Source organism: Hydra vulgaris, chromosome 06 (genome assembly GCF_038396675.1).
Source record: "Hydra vulgaris chromosome 06, alternate assembly HydraT2T_AEP".
NCBI lineage: Eukaryota > Metazoa > Cnidaria > Hydrozoa > Anthoathecata > Hydridae > Hydra > Hydra vulgaris.
This window is the reverse complement of record NC_088925.1, coordinates 31330415-31344836: the sequence shown is the minus strand read 5'-3', so window position 1 is coordinate 31344836 and position 14422 is coordinate 31330415. Positions and strand designations below refer to the sequence as shown.

The 14422-nt window shown below is 29.1% G+C and overlaps 1 protein-coding gene across 1 annotated transcript in view; it reads left to right on the top strand.

Annotated features, from left to right (window-relative positions):
- The window catches only part of LOC100209080 (CTD small phosphatase-like protein), a 29459-nt gene that overhangs the window by 12606 nt on the left and 2431 nt on the right, over positions 1–14422 (top strand). Inside the window, exons 5-6 of the mRNA XM_065799856.1 lie at positions 11308–11400; positions 12184–12282. Coding sequence (XP_065655928.1) covers positions 11308–11400; positions 12184–12282 — 192 coding nt within the window. The remainder of the gene's footprint in view (positions 1–11307; positions 11401–12183; positions 12283–14422) is intronic.

Genomic DNA, 14422 nt, shown 5'->3' with positions numbered 1-14422 from the left:
TTTTTTTAACATTTAAGCGTTTAACTTAAATGTTAAAAAAAAGCTTTTTTTAAACATTTAAACATCACAAGCATTTAAATAAACATTTAAAAATTAACAATTAAGCAACATTTTAATGTCATTTAAAAGCTAAAACAATTAAAATAATGCGAAATAGATTAAATTTTATTGTTTTTTAAAAAACCGCAATAATAATGACTAAAAAGTTTTTTTAATAGTGTTTTTTTGTTTTTTATTTTTACAATACTTTTAAAACATGCGAGGAGTGTTGCTACATCAGCTGAAAAATAGGTAAACCGTGCGAGGAGTGTTGCTTTTTTCATTAACTATCTTATTGTCTGGTGCTACAAGGGATTTTTTTATTGCTATGCTGACAAATAGTATATATGATATAAACTCTATTATTTTTTTGCTATGCTGACTAATATTATATATAACGTAAACTCTATTTTTTTTGCTTCACTTATTCAGGTTTCATTTTAATGGTGGTAAAAATCCTTTTTTCATAAATGGATGGAAGTTCTTACTTTATTGCTATTTTAATAAAAAATATTTATATTTGATAATCTATATAATAATATTGAACTTAATAGTAGTACCCTTTCGAGCCTGTTTGACACATAACTCTTGGCAGCTATTGCAACCGAGGTAATGGCGAGAAAGAGTTGCGTCAGCTTTGTTTTATAAGACAATGTGAACGAAAATGTATGCAAATATCTAACGTACGTAAACTTCAAAATTATGTAATGTTAAAACATAGTGAAACATATATCAAGTTTTATAGTTTTACTTTCACTTTGAAAACTGCATTTTCGTCAACCTCCCCTTAATTTTGATCTATAGCATTTATTTTTGTTAAAAAAAATTTAGTTTTAAAATTTTGTAAGTAAATGTGCCAGCGTGGCTGACTAATTAGCGCACAGAGCTTCTTAACAAAAAAGTCGCGGTTCGAGTCCTACCACCGGCGACATTATTTTTTTAATTTTTCAAAGTTTTTCAAGATACAATAAACTTGTGAAATTTTATAGAGATTATATACAAACATGTGTAACAATATTATACACTTAAACAAACATAAAGATTTTTAGCTTGAAATTTGTTGCGTATGTGTCACACATTATGATAACTTATGTTAGTTTAGTTTCAAGTTTTTTTTTACTAAGTTGAGTTTGTGCAAGGAAAATGAGTATAAACAACATGCTTAATAGTCTAAGATCATCTTAGTTCTGCCATTAGTATAGCTTTGTGTACAAACGTCTGTAAGTGTAAACGTCTTTAGCATATGTTGAGTTTGCAGGCAGTATATGAAACAATTGTGTATAATAAATCTATAAAAATGAGAAAACTTTTGAATTTTATTTTGACAAATAAAAAACTTTTTTGCTATATTATTACTTTTATGCTATAAATATTGCTATAATTATTATAGATATATACTATAATAAAATTTTTTATTATTTTTATGCTATAAATATTGCTATATATTATTATAGATATATACTATAATAAAAATTTTGCTATAAATACAGCAAGATTGAAAAATATTCAAAGTTTATTAGGGGAGGTCATTAATCCCCGAAAATGATACTGATTACAGCGCACTAGACCACTGAAGTATAAATGATATGCATTTAGGAGAAAAACAGACCTTATTGTAAATCTCTTATAAGGTCTAGGTATGCGGAAAAGGTGAGCGTGTTAACTTTTTTGCTCTTCAAACAATTTTTTGAAATGAATTATTTTACGTAAAAATATTGAAGTAAACAAATAATAGGTATAGAAATGATCGGTGTGGGATAAGTATACAAATAGTAGATTTAGACCTGTATTTTATGGGTCCAGAAAGCTAGGATATACATATAAGAAAAATTGACTTACAAAGACACATATTTTTCACGGGTCAGACCAGCAGTAATATAATAATATATAATGGTATAGTAATATAATAATATATATAATGGTTGCTGTACTTAACTAAGAACATTTTTTCTTTAAACTGTACTTAGTTTTTTGTTTTTTTTAAATCTTATTTATTTGTAAGTTTTTGCGGCTGATTACAATATATGAGTGGTTTATAAATAAATGAATGAGTGGTTTATAAATAAATGAATGAGTGGTTTATAAATAAATGAATGAGTGGTTTATAAATAAATGAATGAGTGGTTTATAAATAAATGAATGAGTGGTTTATAAATAAATGAATGAGTGGTTTATAAATAAATGAATGAGTGGTTTATAAATAAATGAATGAGTGGTTTATAAATAAATGAATGAGTGGTTTATAAATAAATGAATGAGTGGTTTATAAATAAAGTTAAAATTTTTTCTATAATATATGCATATGATTCATTGCATGAATCAGCACAGACCTTGACTCATTGCATGGATTTACTTGTGTCTCTAGTGTACTGAGTCAATGTATCTGTACTTTGAGTATCTGTACTTCAAGTCAAGTTCTTTACACAATTTAAAAATGACTAAAGTATCAAATCTATTAAACACAAAAAACCATCATCATTCATTTGTGGCCTTTGAAGTAACTTTTCTTCTGTTGAGTCATCTCTTGCAAAGTTCACCAGATCTACTTGCTCTTTGTGAGACTAATTTGAATTCAGCTGTCTCATCTTATGATCTTAATGTTGATGGTTATCTTCCTTTAATTCGTAAAGACTCTGAAAGTCACATGGTTGGTCTGAGCATTTACATTTGTAAGAATTCACCCATTTGTCTGGAAACAAGGTTTGAATCCACAGACTATTCTTTTATGTGCTTTCGTTTAGGACCAACTCACTCTATCACCTTTTTTTTGTTCTATATTTCACTTTCCTTCTTCTCAAGACTGCATTCTTTTTGATATTATTTCTGATTTCTTTTTTTTATCTTTCAGCCAATATCGTTGTTGTTGGTGACTTAGATGCTCATCACACTATATGGCTTGGTTCTTGTGTCAGTGACTCAGGTGTTAAGACCCAAAACTTTTGCCTTTCTCAATTTCTAGCACAAATAGTCAACTTTCCAACTTGCTTTCTAGACAATCTGAATCATTTACCTTCTCTACTCAACTTATGTCTTGTTTCTGATCCTAGTCAGTGCTCAGTTTCTCCACATTCACCCTTAGGTGCTTCTGATTATGGTTTGATCTCTCTAAAACTATTATCTCATTCTTCTTCATCATCAGAATCCCCCTAACATCTCAAAGCTGGCTTGGACTTTCCGTGATTTTCTTAGGTAGAAACCTTTTGTCTTCCTGCTGACAAATGTGCTATTTATGTAACTTCTTGGATTCAGGCTGGCATGGAATCCTTTATTTCATCTTGAAAATTCAAAATCAAGCTTCACTGGTTTTCATCTCCATGTGCTGATGCATTTTTCAATTGTAGCCATTACTTCCATATCTATCGCCAAAACAATTCTCTAGAAAATAAAGGTCTGTTTACTATTGCTAGAAACCATTGTAAAAAGGTTTTGTCTAATGCCAAAGCCCACTATTCTCAGGTCACAAAATCTCGTATTTTATTTAAAAAATTATCTGGAGAATCTTTAACAGTGTCAGTAATAAGAGCAAATCTGTTATTCCTCCTCTCTTGCATGGTTCAGATTTTGTTACCTTACCTAAAGACAAAGTAACCTAATGACCTATCATAAGCAAGGTTTTTGAGTCTTTAATTTCCAAACATGTTATCTCTCATTTTGAATCTAATAACTTACTTTCTGATCATCAATATGGATTTCGATCTTCTTGCTCTACTGCTGATTCGTTAATGGTAATAACCAATAGGTTTTATCATTAGATCATGCATTAGATAGACGTGAAGAGGTTAAGGTTATTGCTCTTGACTTTTTTAAAGCTGTTGATAAAGTTTGGCATGCTGTTCTTCTCCATAAATTCTCTTCTTACGGTGTACCAGGAAACATCTTAAAGACTATTCAATCCTTCCTTACCAATTGTAGTATAAAAGTTATCCTCGATGGACAGCACTCTTCTTCATATCCTGTAACTTCAGGGGTTCCTCAAGGTTATATTCCTGGCCCTATACTCTCTTTAATTTACATTAATGATCTTCCAGAAATTCTCACATCTAAGGTGGCATTGTTCGCTGAAAGTACTACAATTTGTTCTTGTCTTGATAAGAAGCCAACACTCTCTGATTGCTTGGAGAGAGTATTTTAGCTTGAAAAGGATCTCACTTCTACTACAGCATGGGGCTCTCAGTGGCTGGTGACTTTAACTCAGTTAAAACTCAAATCTTTTCAGCTAATAATTATTGCAAAAATCTAGATCTTCTTATATTAATGAACAGTAATGTACAGGATGAGCCATCCACCCTTTGTTTTCTAGGATTAACTCTTACTTCCAATCTTTCTAGGAAACCATAAATCAAATCCATTGCAAAATTAGTATCTGCTAAGGTTGCAACTCTTTATTGTGCTTGACACTTTCTTACTCCGGATTCTATTCTTTATCTCTATAAATCTCAAATGCAGCAACCATTATAATCACATAGTTGTAATGTTGCTCCCCTTTCTCTTTTCCATAAATACTATAATGGGCACTGCTCTAAAGAGCTAATGTCTCATGTGCCATCAACAAAAGTTCATTCTCATCTTACTCATAATTCAATAAAGTCTCATCTTTTTACTGTAACTGTTGCTAAATGCTCCAAAATTTCTTATTCATCTAGTTTTTTTCTTCGAACATCAGTTCTTTATAATTCCCTCCCTTCATCTTGATTTCCTAATTCATACAATTTGCAATCTTTCAAGTCGTCTGTCAATCATTGTTTTTCAGTAACTTCCAACTTTAATTGTGGTTGTTTCGAAGACCATTCTTTTTTTATTAAGTTTGATAATGTTCTCACCAACTGCATTTGAAAGGTCTTAGCCAGTGCGTTTTATATTTGCAATGAACTCATCACAAGCTAAATAAGTGTCTGTTTCTGGAAAGCTAAGCTCAATATTAAATGTTGTTAAAAATTGCTCTATTTACAATGTTTGAATAGTTAAAACATTTTAGAGGCATTTAGATTTTCTGATAAATAAATTATTTTTTTTCAATAGTATAATGACCTTCCGTCGGAAGTGGGTGTTTGTTTTTATATAGCTTTGCTGTCACTTTCTGTTAGTTGTGGCTTGTTTTTATGTTTACCTTTGCCATCAATTACAGGACCTAAAAGTATAAAATTACATATTCATATACACAATTAAATTATATATATATATATATATATATATATATATATATATATATATATATATATATATATATATATATATATATATATATATAAATATATACAACCCTCGGAATTAGGAAAAATGAGGTCGGCAAAATATTGCCGACCTAAACCACTTTAGGTCGGCATCAGGTCGGCAAAAAAATTTTCTCAGTAAAATTTAAAACAAAATAAAAAAATAAATTTATAGCCATCAAAATCTATATTTCATAAAAAAGCATCTTTGTCGGATGACGATGACCATTCTTCGTCAGAGAACAAACTAATATCAATGTTTTCAATCGAATGTTCGTCTTCAGATGAAGTGATGTTTTCTAACAATTGTGTTATTGTTCTCTGACTAGATTTGTTTGAAGCACGTTTTTTTGGATACAAATGACCGTCTGGTCGACGAACTCGTTTTCTGATTTCACCATCAGGATACTCTGTTAAATACATTTCTATGGCGCGTTTATAGCGGTTTTCAGAAAAGTCTCTATCGCATCTGAGCCGAAGAATATCTTCTAATGTTTGATTAGATAATGATTGGCGAGTTTTAGAAAATACTTTCCATAGAAAAGAGAATACACGCTCTGACTCCGCGTTACTTATAGGTAACGCAATACAAATTTCAGCTATATGTAAAATGTTTAAAATGCCTAGTTCATACTTAGATAAAAATACTGCTTGCCAAAGTTTTGTAGGACTTTTATGTGCTAAAAAGCGCCTGATGTGCTCATATAATATTTCAACTTCACTTGGTAATTTTTTTAAATCACATTTGTTTGCTAACAAGATAGATTTAAACGTATCAACAATAATATTAACAAAGTTAAGTATTTCATCAGACGATTCCGCCAATACGTATGACTTCGTGTCTAGAAAAGATGCTATAGCGTTAAATAACGGATTTTCAGTAACAGATTGAAACCCAGCGCAAAGCGACTCGTCTAATTTTTTTTAAATGCCAGTAAAAAAATTTGCACATTGAAGTAGAGCATCATCTAAAGTCCCTTGCAATAAATATTTATTAAAATTATTTAAGCCATAATATGAATATTTTGCTTGATTTTTAGTGGCGCAGTTTTTTGCTCTCGATTTTCGTACTTCAAAATTTATGTCAGGCTCAATTACTACATCTTCCAAAAATTTGCAAAGTGTTGGAAATATGTCTGATTTTTTAAATGCTTTTTCTTTTTTGCGAGCTAACAGTTTAGAGAGTTTTTTAATGGTTTTAGCACACGAAGATAATTATAGTCAAAAGCTGTGGAAGAATTAATTCCGAATCTTGCAGAATTTTACTTACTGGTTCGAGTCTTTTTAAAATATCTATTTTTATACAATTAAAAGTAATCTTTAAGATATTCGAATTATCTTTCAGATAGCCTTGCAGTATACTTTTTGTAGATTTCATCTGTTTGTTATATGGATTTAAAATTTGCTGGTTTGCAAAGCCTAAAGATATTGGAAGATTTCTAATTGTAGAGTTGAGCGCATTAAGTTGATGCTCAATCCATCTTGTTCCCGTTGGTCTCTTATATCTTACTAAAATAATGTTCATGAATTGTGATTGTCGCTTAAACAAACGCCATTTTAAATTTGCTCGTCTAAAAAAATAATAAATATTTGCGCAATCTTTTTCAATATCGCAATTAATTTGCAATCCTGTAAATGCATCATGCAAGATAAGTTCAATTTTATGGCCAGGGCACAAAATTAATTGGTAATGATCTCCTATTTCTTCTTTTATAAGATGGTACATCTTAATATTAACTGGGGCCCCATCAGTACATAGTCCTATCTCTTTGTCGGCACGCTGCGTATTTAAATGTAACTTGCGGATTGAGTTTTCTAAAGCTGTTTTAAGCCCTTCTGCATTGGCATCAGCTACTACTTCCAGACTCATAACTGAAAATTTTGGAACACCGGTAGCAGCTGTTTTCATTACAAACAACTCTTTTTCATCCAATGACTTAGCACTGCTGCTACCGTCACTCATTACTCCATAATAAGATATACGGTTTTCGTTAAGTGGTTCGGTTATATCATTCAGAAAATACTTTTACTTAAGTCTTTTACAATTTCACCACATGCAGAATCACTTAAGTAGCTATCTCCCAAATCAACTTTATGAACTTCTTTTTCAAAGCGTGCCAATGCAGAGTAAAAACTAAACCCTTTTCCTTTTGTAACTAAAAAATGTGCTAATTGAAATTTCTTTAATAATTGGTTTGACTGACGAGTTGATAAAATTTGCATATGCGTAACAATAGTGGTTTGTTTTTCAACGACTGTTGAACTCATTCCGATGTTATCAGTTTTATTTGCATTTCTTTTTTCCCCTAATCGGCGAACAGCTGTTTGATGAGTAAGACTTTTGTTCACGTGATCCTTAAAGTTATTTCTTTTAACTGTTTTTGTTCCTTTGACAAATGTTTCGGCACCTTTATTAAAAAATTTATAAATAAAGTAATCTACCTATAAAAACATCTTATAAGATAAAACTAATATTAAAGTATCAAACTTACCAAATTGTGCAACACCTTTTATTCCAAACTTCCCATTCTTTTTCTGTTCCTCATAAAATTCTCTACATATTTTGCACCAGAGGAAACATTTCCACCAGTATCAAGTTGATACGATGCACAAGAGAAATTCCATGAATCAACTGTCTTCTTAGAAGGCATTTAAATTTTAATATCACAAGCTTCCAACGTTACTTTTTAAAGATTTAAAAAATGTTTCAAAAGCTCGCTCACGTGTGAAATTTATTTTTAAGAAGTTCCAACCAATTAAAAGCGTTAAAACAAAACATATGACTAATTAAATTAATAAATGTTAACATATTTTATGAGATATACTTTCAAGTAAAAGGTTCGATTAAAAGTTCTTTTTTGCCGCGCAAAGATAAACTCTTTTTTTTTCTGTCGCTAAACGATAATGACTTTTTTAAAATGAATTTTTTAGCGATAAAGCATATTCAGTTTTAAATTTGCGTCGCGGTAACAATTTATGCTTTTTTATCAGCGTTTTTTTTATTTTGAGTAGCTTCCTCAATTAATTGACTTGATGTATTTTGTTTAAAAATTCACTGAAATAAGGAGTGTATATTTCCTATTATTATTAAATTATAAACTTTTTTTCATACATATTTATTTACTAATTAACTCCCAACTTGAATAAAGCTAGGAGAATTTTTCTTCTAATTAAAAAAGTGGTTGCGCAAACCAATTTTACGAGTTTTGGCCCCTCTGGTGCCTTCGCGGCCTTGTGCACCAAACAACCTTGCACGTTTGGACGGCGCAGGTCTGTCAATGTTTGTACATTCATGCACCTATCCAAGTAAATTTAAAAAAATAAAAATTTATGACAAATATTAATATAACTTTAATAAACAACAGTAATAGGTAATACGCACAAAACTACAAAAAAAACTTCAAAACAAAAATTCAAAAATAAATTTCCGAAAATACTATTCAAGCCTACGCCGCTTCCTTCACGAAACATCATAGCATTTTTAGTGCTACGCTACTAATTTTACAGTTTAATTTTTTTTAATGAAAATTAAATTTTCACTAAAAACGAGTCATGCGTATTTTGTGATGTATTTTGTGTTTCACTAATAACAAGTTATTAGTGACTTTTAATGAAAATTTAAATCTTGTTAATTCTAGCTTTATTACAAACTTATTAAAACCTTATCAAATAAATCAAAAATAATTTAAGTAAAGTTATATTCTCACGACAATAATATAAAAAAACGAGGTCGGCAAAAAAATGCCAATCTTAGACATCAGGTCAGGTCGGCAGTCAGGTCGGCATTGCCGAATTCCAAGGGTTGTATATATATATATATATATATATATATATATATATATATATATATATATATATATATATATATATATTGAAGACGACAAGTGATATATTGCAAGACCGATTTTTCACAACTTCCTGATCAATAATTTTACTATGAGAACAAAAATAAACCTGATCAATTTAAATATATTCAACGAGAAAAATTTGCATCCAAGTTCCTCTTGTGGCAAGTAACTTGTACGGTAGTGGTAGTGCGGTAGTGGTGTAGTGGTAAAGCGCTCGCTTAATAAGCGGGAGGTTCCGAGTTCGATCCCCACCACGTCCCTGGTAGTACCGCGCTCAACTTGTTTCTCCGCGCAGCGGCCTTGTTGGTCAAGGCTTGTGTTTCGGAGTTATAGAGTTGAGAGAGGGTTATAACCACTATTAAGTAACCTCCTCATCTGTAGTGGCTTTATCGGCCTTGAGGAGGTGAATAACAAAAAAAAAAAAAAAAAAAAAAAAAAAAAAAGCTGTGGTATGCAGCCATCTTGTTTTGTTACTAAGAAGACCTTGACTGCTGATCTCTGCATCAAAGAATGCCTTCAAAAAAGACTTTATTCATTTATGAAAAAATACAAACACTGATGTCTCTTTTAGCTTGCTGCTTCTCACTATTCTAAAAAAGTTCTATAGTGGTGCAAAATTAATAGTGTAAAAATTGTTCCCAAAGATGTGAATTTTCCAAATTGTCCTGAAGAGCGCAAGATTTTTGGGCAATAGTTAAAGGAGTTCTTTGTAAGACAAGTTGAGTAACAAAAAAAAAAAAAAAGACTTCCAAATAAAGTGGGTTAATGCCACCAATAAGATAAAAAAAGAAAAATCTGCGAAATGATGGCATCAACTCGCTATAAAAATTGATCTCTTGCCAAACAACCTATTAAGCCCTTTAAAATTAAGTTGAAGTCCTAATTGATGTAAACATACTTAATATTATAAAAATTGAAATAAAAAGCATATATGGTTTTAAAAAAATCTTAATTTAAAGTTGACCGGATTTTTCTGTGTCCACACGATATGAATAATTGTGTAAATAAGTTTTATCTGCTTCCTGTTGTGGTCTTCGTCTGTTAATATTTTGAATTTTTATTAGTGTGGCTAAGTATGTGTCCTGACTATTTTTTGATATACATTCATTGAATTTCTTAATTAATTCAGTCTTTTTCTCAACACTAATACCTTTAGAACATGCAACTTGAATACAATTGCAGTCTGCCCCACTAATGTGGCTCAATAAATTTTTTTTTTTTTTTGGTGATTTTTTAAATAATATTAATCTTTCTTTTTTTTTCTTTCTTTTTTTTGTTATTGTAATGAAACAACAAGACAATCATTAAAAGCCATTTTGTTTTTTATTCTTTTCATCTCATTATTCTAACGGATAGGAGTCTTTCTGACATCTCTTGAAAGCTTAATCCTATTCTGAAATATTATTAAAAAATAATATATAGAAATAAATAGATGCTAACCTGCTGGCAATCATGTTTACATAGTCTGAAATTTAAAAAATAAAGTAAAAGTAAAACAAAATGTCCAAAAAAATAAATACAAATATATATTCGTAATTCTCAAATGTACATTTTTTTTTTTTAAACATCTTCACTTTGCCACATACCACTAAGATGTATGTACTAAAAATAGTCTAATGATTTATTATTACCATGGTGCTACCACAAATTTGTTATTTAAACCCTTTACTATTTATTACCTTAAACTATATGTATCTTATATTTATCCATTAGTGCATTAAAAATACAGCAAAAGTATAAATAAGATAAAATCCACACAAAAAAAATGATTTCATACCAGATAAATTTATGGAAATGATAAAGAAAAGAATTAACTATTTCATTTTTATGAATTTTATGCGGTAGTGGTGTAGTGCTCGCTCCCTTTGTAAGCGAGAGGTTCGGAGTTCGACTCCCACCACGTCCCTGGAAGTACTGCGCTCAACTTAGTTTCTCCGCGCAGCGGCCTTGCTCGGCAAGGTTCGTGTTTCGGAGTTAAAGAGTTGAGAGAGGGTTGCACCACAAATAACAACTAAAAAATTTAAAAAAAAAATACAAAAAACACACACACACACAAAAAAAAATGAGTAGCCTCCTCGACTGTAGTGGCCCCCCTCGGGCCTTGGGGAGGTGAATAATCTAAAAAAAATAATAATAATTTTCTTATTCAAAGAAAAAAAAGGTAATTTTTATGAAACTTTTACCTTATATGTATTAAATTTTTTTTACAGGTATATGTATTAAAAAGACCATTTGTAGACAAGTTTTTAAAAAGAATGGGAGAGTTATTTGAATGTGTATTATTTACTGCCAGTTTAGCAAAGGTAAAAAACTTATTATTTTTAAAGCTTTTAAAAAGGATTTTTAAGCTTACATTGAACTTTTTTTATAATAAATATACCTAATTCACATCTTTTAGGTAAGCACTTTACAAAACATCACTAACAACATCATACTAAAATAATCTAATGACACTAAAAATTACTAACAGCATCATATTAAAACATTAATTGCACATTAGTGTACTTAAACTGACCCAGAGTTCACTAGAAACCTTATAAGTAGTGACTTTTTGTTTGTTGTGACCCACGGTTTACAACTTAACTCAAAAATAGTGACTACTTCATTTGTGGTGATCCACGATTCACAACAAACATAGAAAGTAGTGACTTTTTTTGTTTGTAGTATTCCAGGATTTAAAACTAACCTAGAAAATAGTTACTTTTCAAAGTAAGAGAAAAAAACTCATTTAAAACTCTAAATGCAAGAGATTTGTTTGTAATGAGTTTTGATGAATCTTTGAGACCCTGTGTTAAGTCTATGATGAGTATTTTGGTCTATAGGAAGTATTTTCTACATATGAAAAATATGAAATAATAATGAAAAATAAAAAAATATTTTATAGTAAAGGAGTATTTAGTGTGATTAAAAAAGGTAAAATTTTAATGTCGAGCTAAGATTTTTTATAAACTTTTACAAAGGTTTTTAGAAATCAAAATTTTATTTTATTTTTTTTCTACCAAAAATAAAGTAAAATTGAATGAGTAATATTAAAATTGAATTATTATCAGTTGATAAGATTCAGAGAGTTATGTTTTTTATTTAAGTATGCAGATCCTGTTGCTGACTTGCTGGATAAAACTACATGTTTTCGATCCCGCTTATTTAGAGAATCTTGTGTTTATTACAAAGGAAATTATGTAAAGGTATGTTAAACTATAATTATTATTATTATTAATATTTTTATCATTATTACGTTATTTATTATCCTTAATAATATTATCTATTGTCTTTAATATTGTCTTTAATTACATTAGATGTAGTTACTATTTTAAACTTTTAATTAAGAGTTTTTCTCTTTTCTTGTACTTTTTAATAATTCTTGAAAATAACTGTGCATATCATCAGCCGAGAACCAAGAGGTCGATGTCCACATTTTGTGTTTTTTCTGTTTATTTTCAATAAATATTCAACAATTAATGGAGTATGTGTCCAATAAATCTAGTCTCAAGAATGATACAACTTTTTAAAATATTTAAAAAATTAGTTGGACATTCTGGCAGAAAGTCTTTAAAATCAATTTTAAAACTTAATTTTCTCGGAAACAAAAATGGACATACGGTCTCTTGGTTCTCAACTGATGATATCAAAAATTGGTTTCTTTTTATTGACTTCAAATAAAGTTAATTAAAATTTTAGAAAAGTTGCTTATTCTAATTTGTTGCTGATAATGTTTTTCTAACCCGATGTGCTTTAGTGCCATTAAATGCCAAAAAAATGCCTAATTTAGATACAGAAAACTGTCTCTTGAAATGTTTTTTGCAAACTATACAGGGTATCTATATTAGAAAAAATAAAATTAATTTCCAAAAGCATATTATTTTCAGTATAAAAATAATAATAACAAATGTTTCAAGTAAGACATCGAGCGACTGTTTTTTTGTTAAAGCATGACTTCAGATCATTTGTTACCACGTGTTTTTTACATAAATTTGTACAAAGCTCACTGTGTACCCTATGAGAAATAAATATTTTTTATTATTTTGAAATAGCCTGCTGCTAGGGGTTTCAGTAAATACATTGACTATATCTAGATCGTTTTTAATAGCATCGACTGTATTTGGGTGCCGTCCAAATAAAAAATTAAAAACCAATTCTTTTTTTTAATGTTTTTAACGACAAATATTGTTTTTTTTTTGCAAAAAAGCCTATATTCCGCAAAAATGGCAAAATTTCCTCTAAATTTCTCCGGGGTGGGTGTGTACTGCCGCCCAAATATTTTTCCTAGAATAGCCCCTGATAGTAGATATATCTATAAATATGCACACACACTCACATATATATACATATATATATATATATAAATATATATATATATATATATATATATATATATATATATATATATATATATATATACGCACATGTATGCATGCATATATATATATGTATGCACATATAAGTTTGGCTCTTAAAACAACATTTTTTTTGAAAATGTCTGCTCTCTACCTCCTAAATGTGTTCTATATAATAAAAATAATCGCATTGTATATATATATATATATACATATATTTATATATATATATATATATATTTAAATTTATATGTGTGTATATATATATAAATATTTTTTAAATATATATACATATAATAAATATATATTGCATAATGTAGTGTATATAAATATATATATATATATTTTATATATATTATCTATATATACATATAATACATATATATATAAATATATATATATATATATATATTTATATTATATATATATATATATAAATATATTTATATATATAAATGTATATATATGCCTTGCTTTGGCAGGAATAAATGAGTGCAGGAGCTGAGAAATTTTGATGTCTGAGATGAGCTGAGAAATTTTGATGCTAAAAATTGTATTATTAAAATATAAAAATGAAGACATGTTTATAAAAATAAAAAAGTTTACATACATACATACATACATAGATACATACATACATACATACATACATACATACATACATACATACATACATACATACATACATAGCCCTTGGAATTAGGGTCAGCATTCAGCAATACGGACCTAACTGGCAACCTAAAAGTGTTTGAGGTAGGCAAAAAATCGCCAACCTCATTTCTTTTTTATGGTAACCCCTTTGTGTCAATTTTTTTTTTTTTTTTTTTTGCCGACCTCTAACAGTTTGAGGTCAGCACTTAATTGTCGACCTTACTTATGTTGAATGTATTTGTTAGTTGAAAGTTATGTTGTTGAATTTATTTGTAAGTACCATTAATTAGTCAACAATATTTCATTTTTTCAGTTTAATAAATAATATTAACTTAAAAAA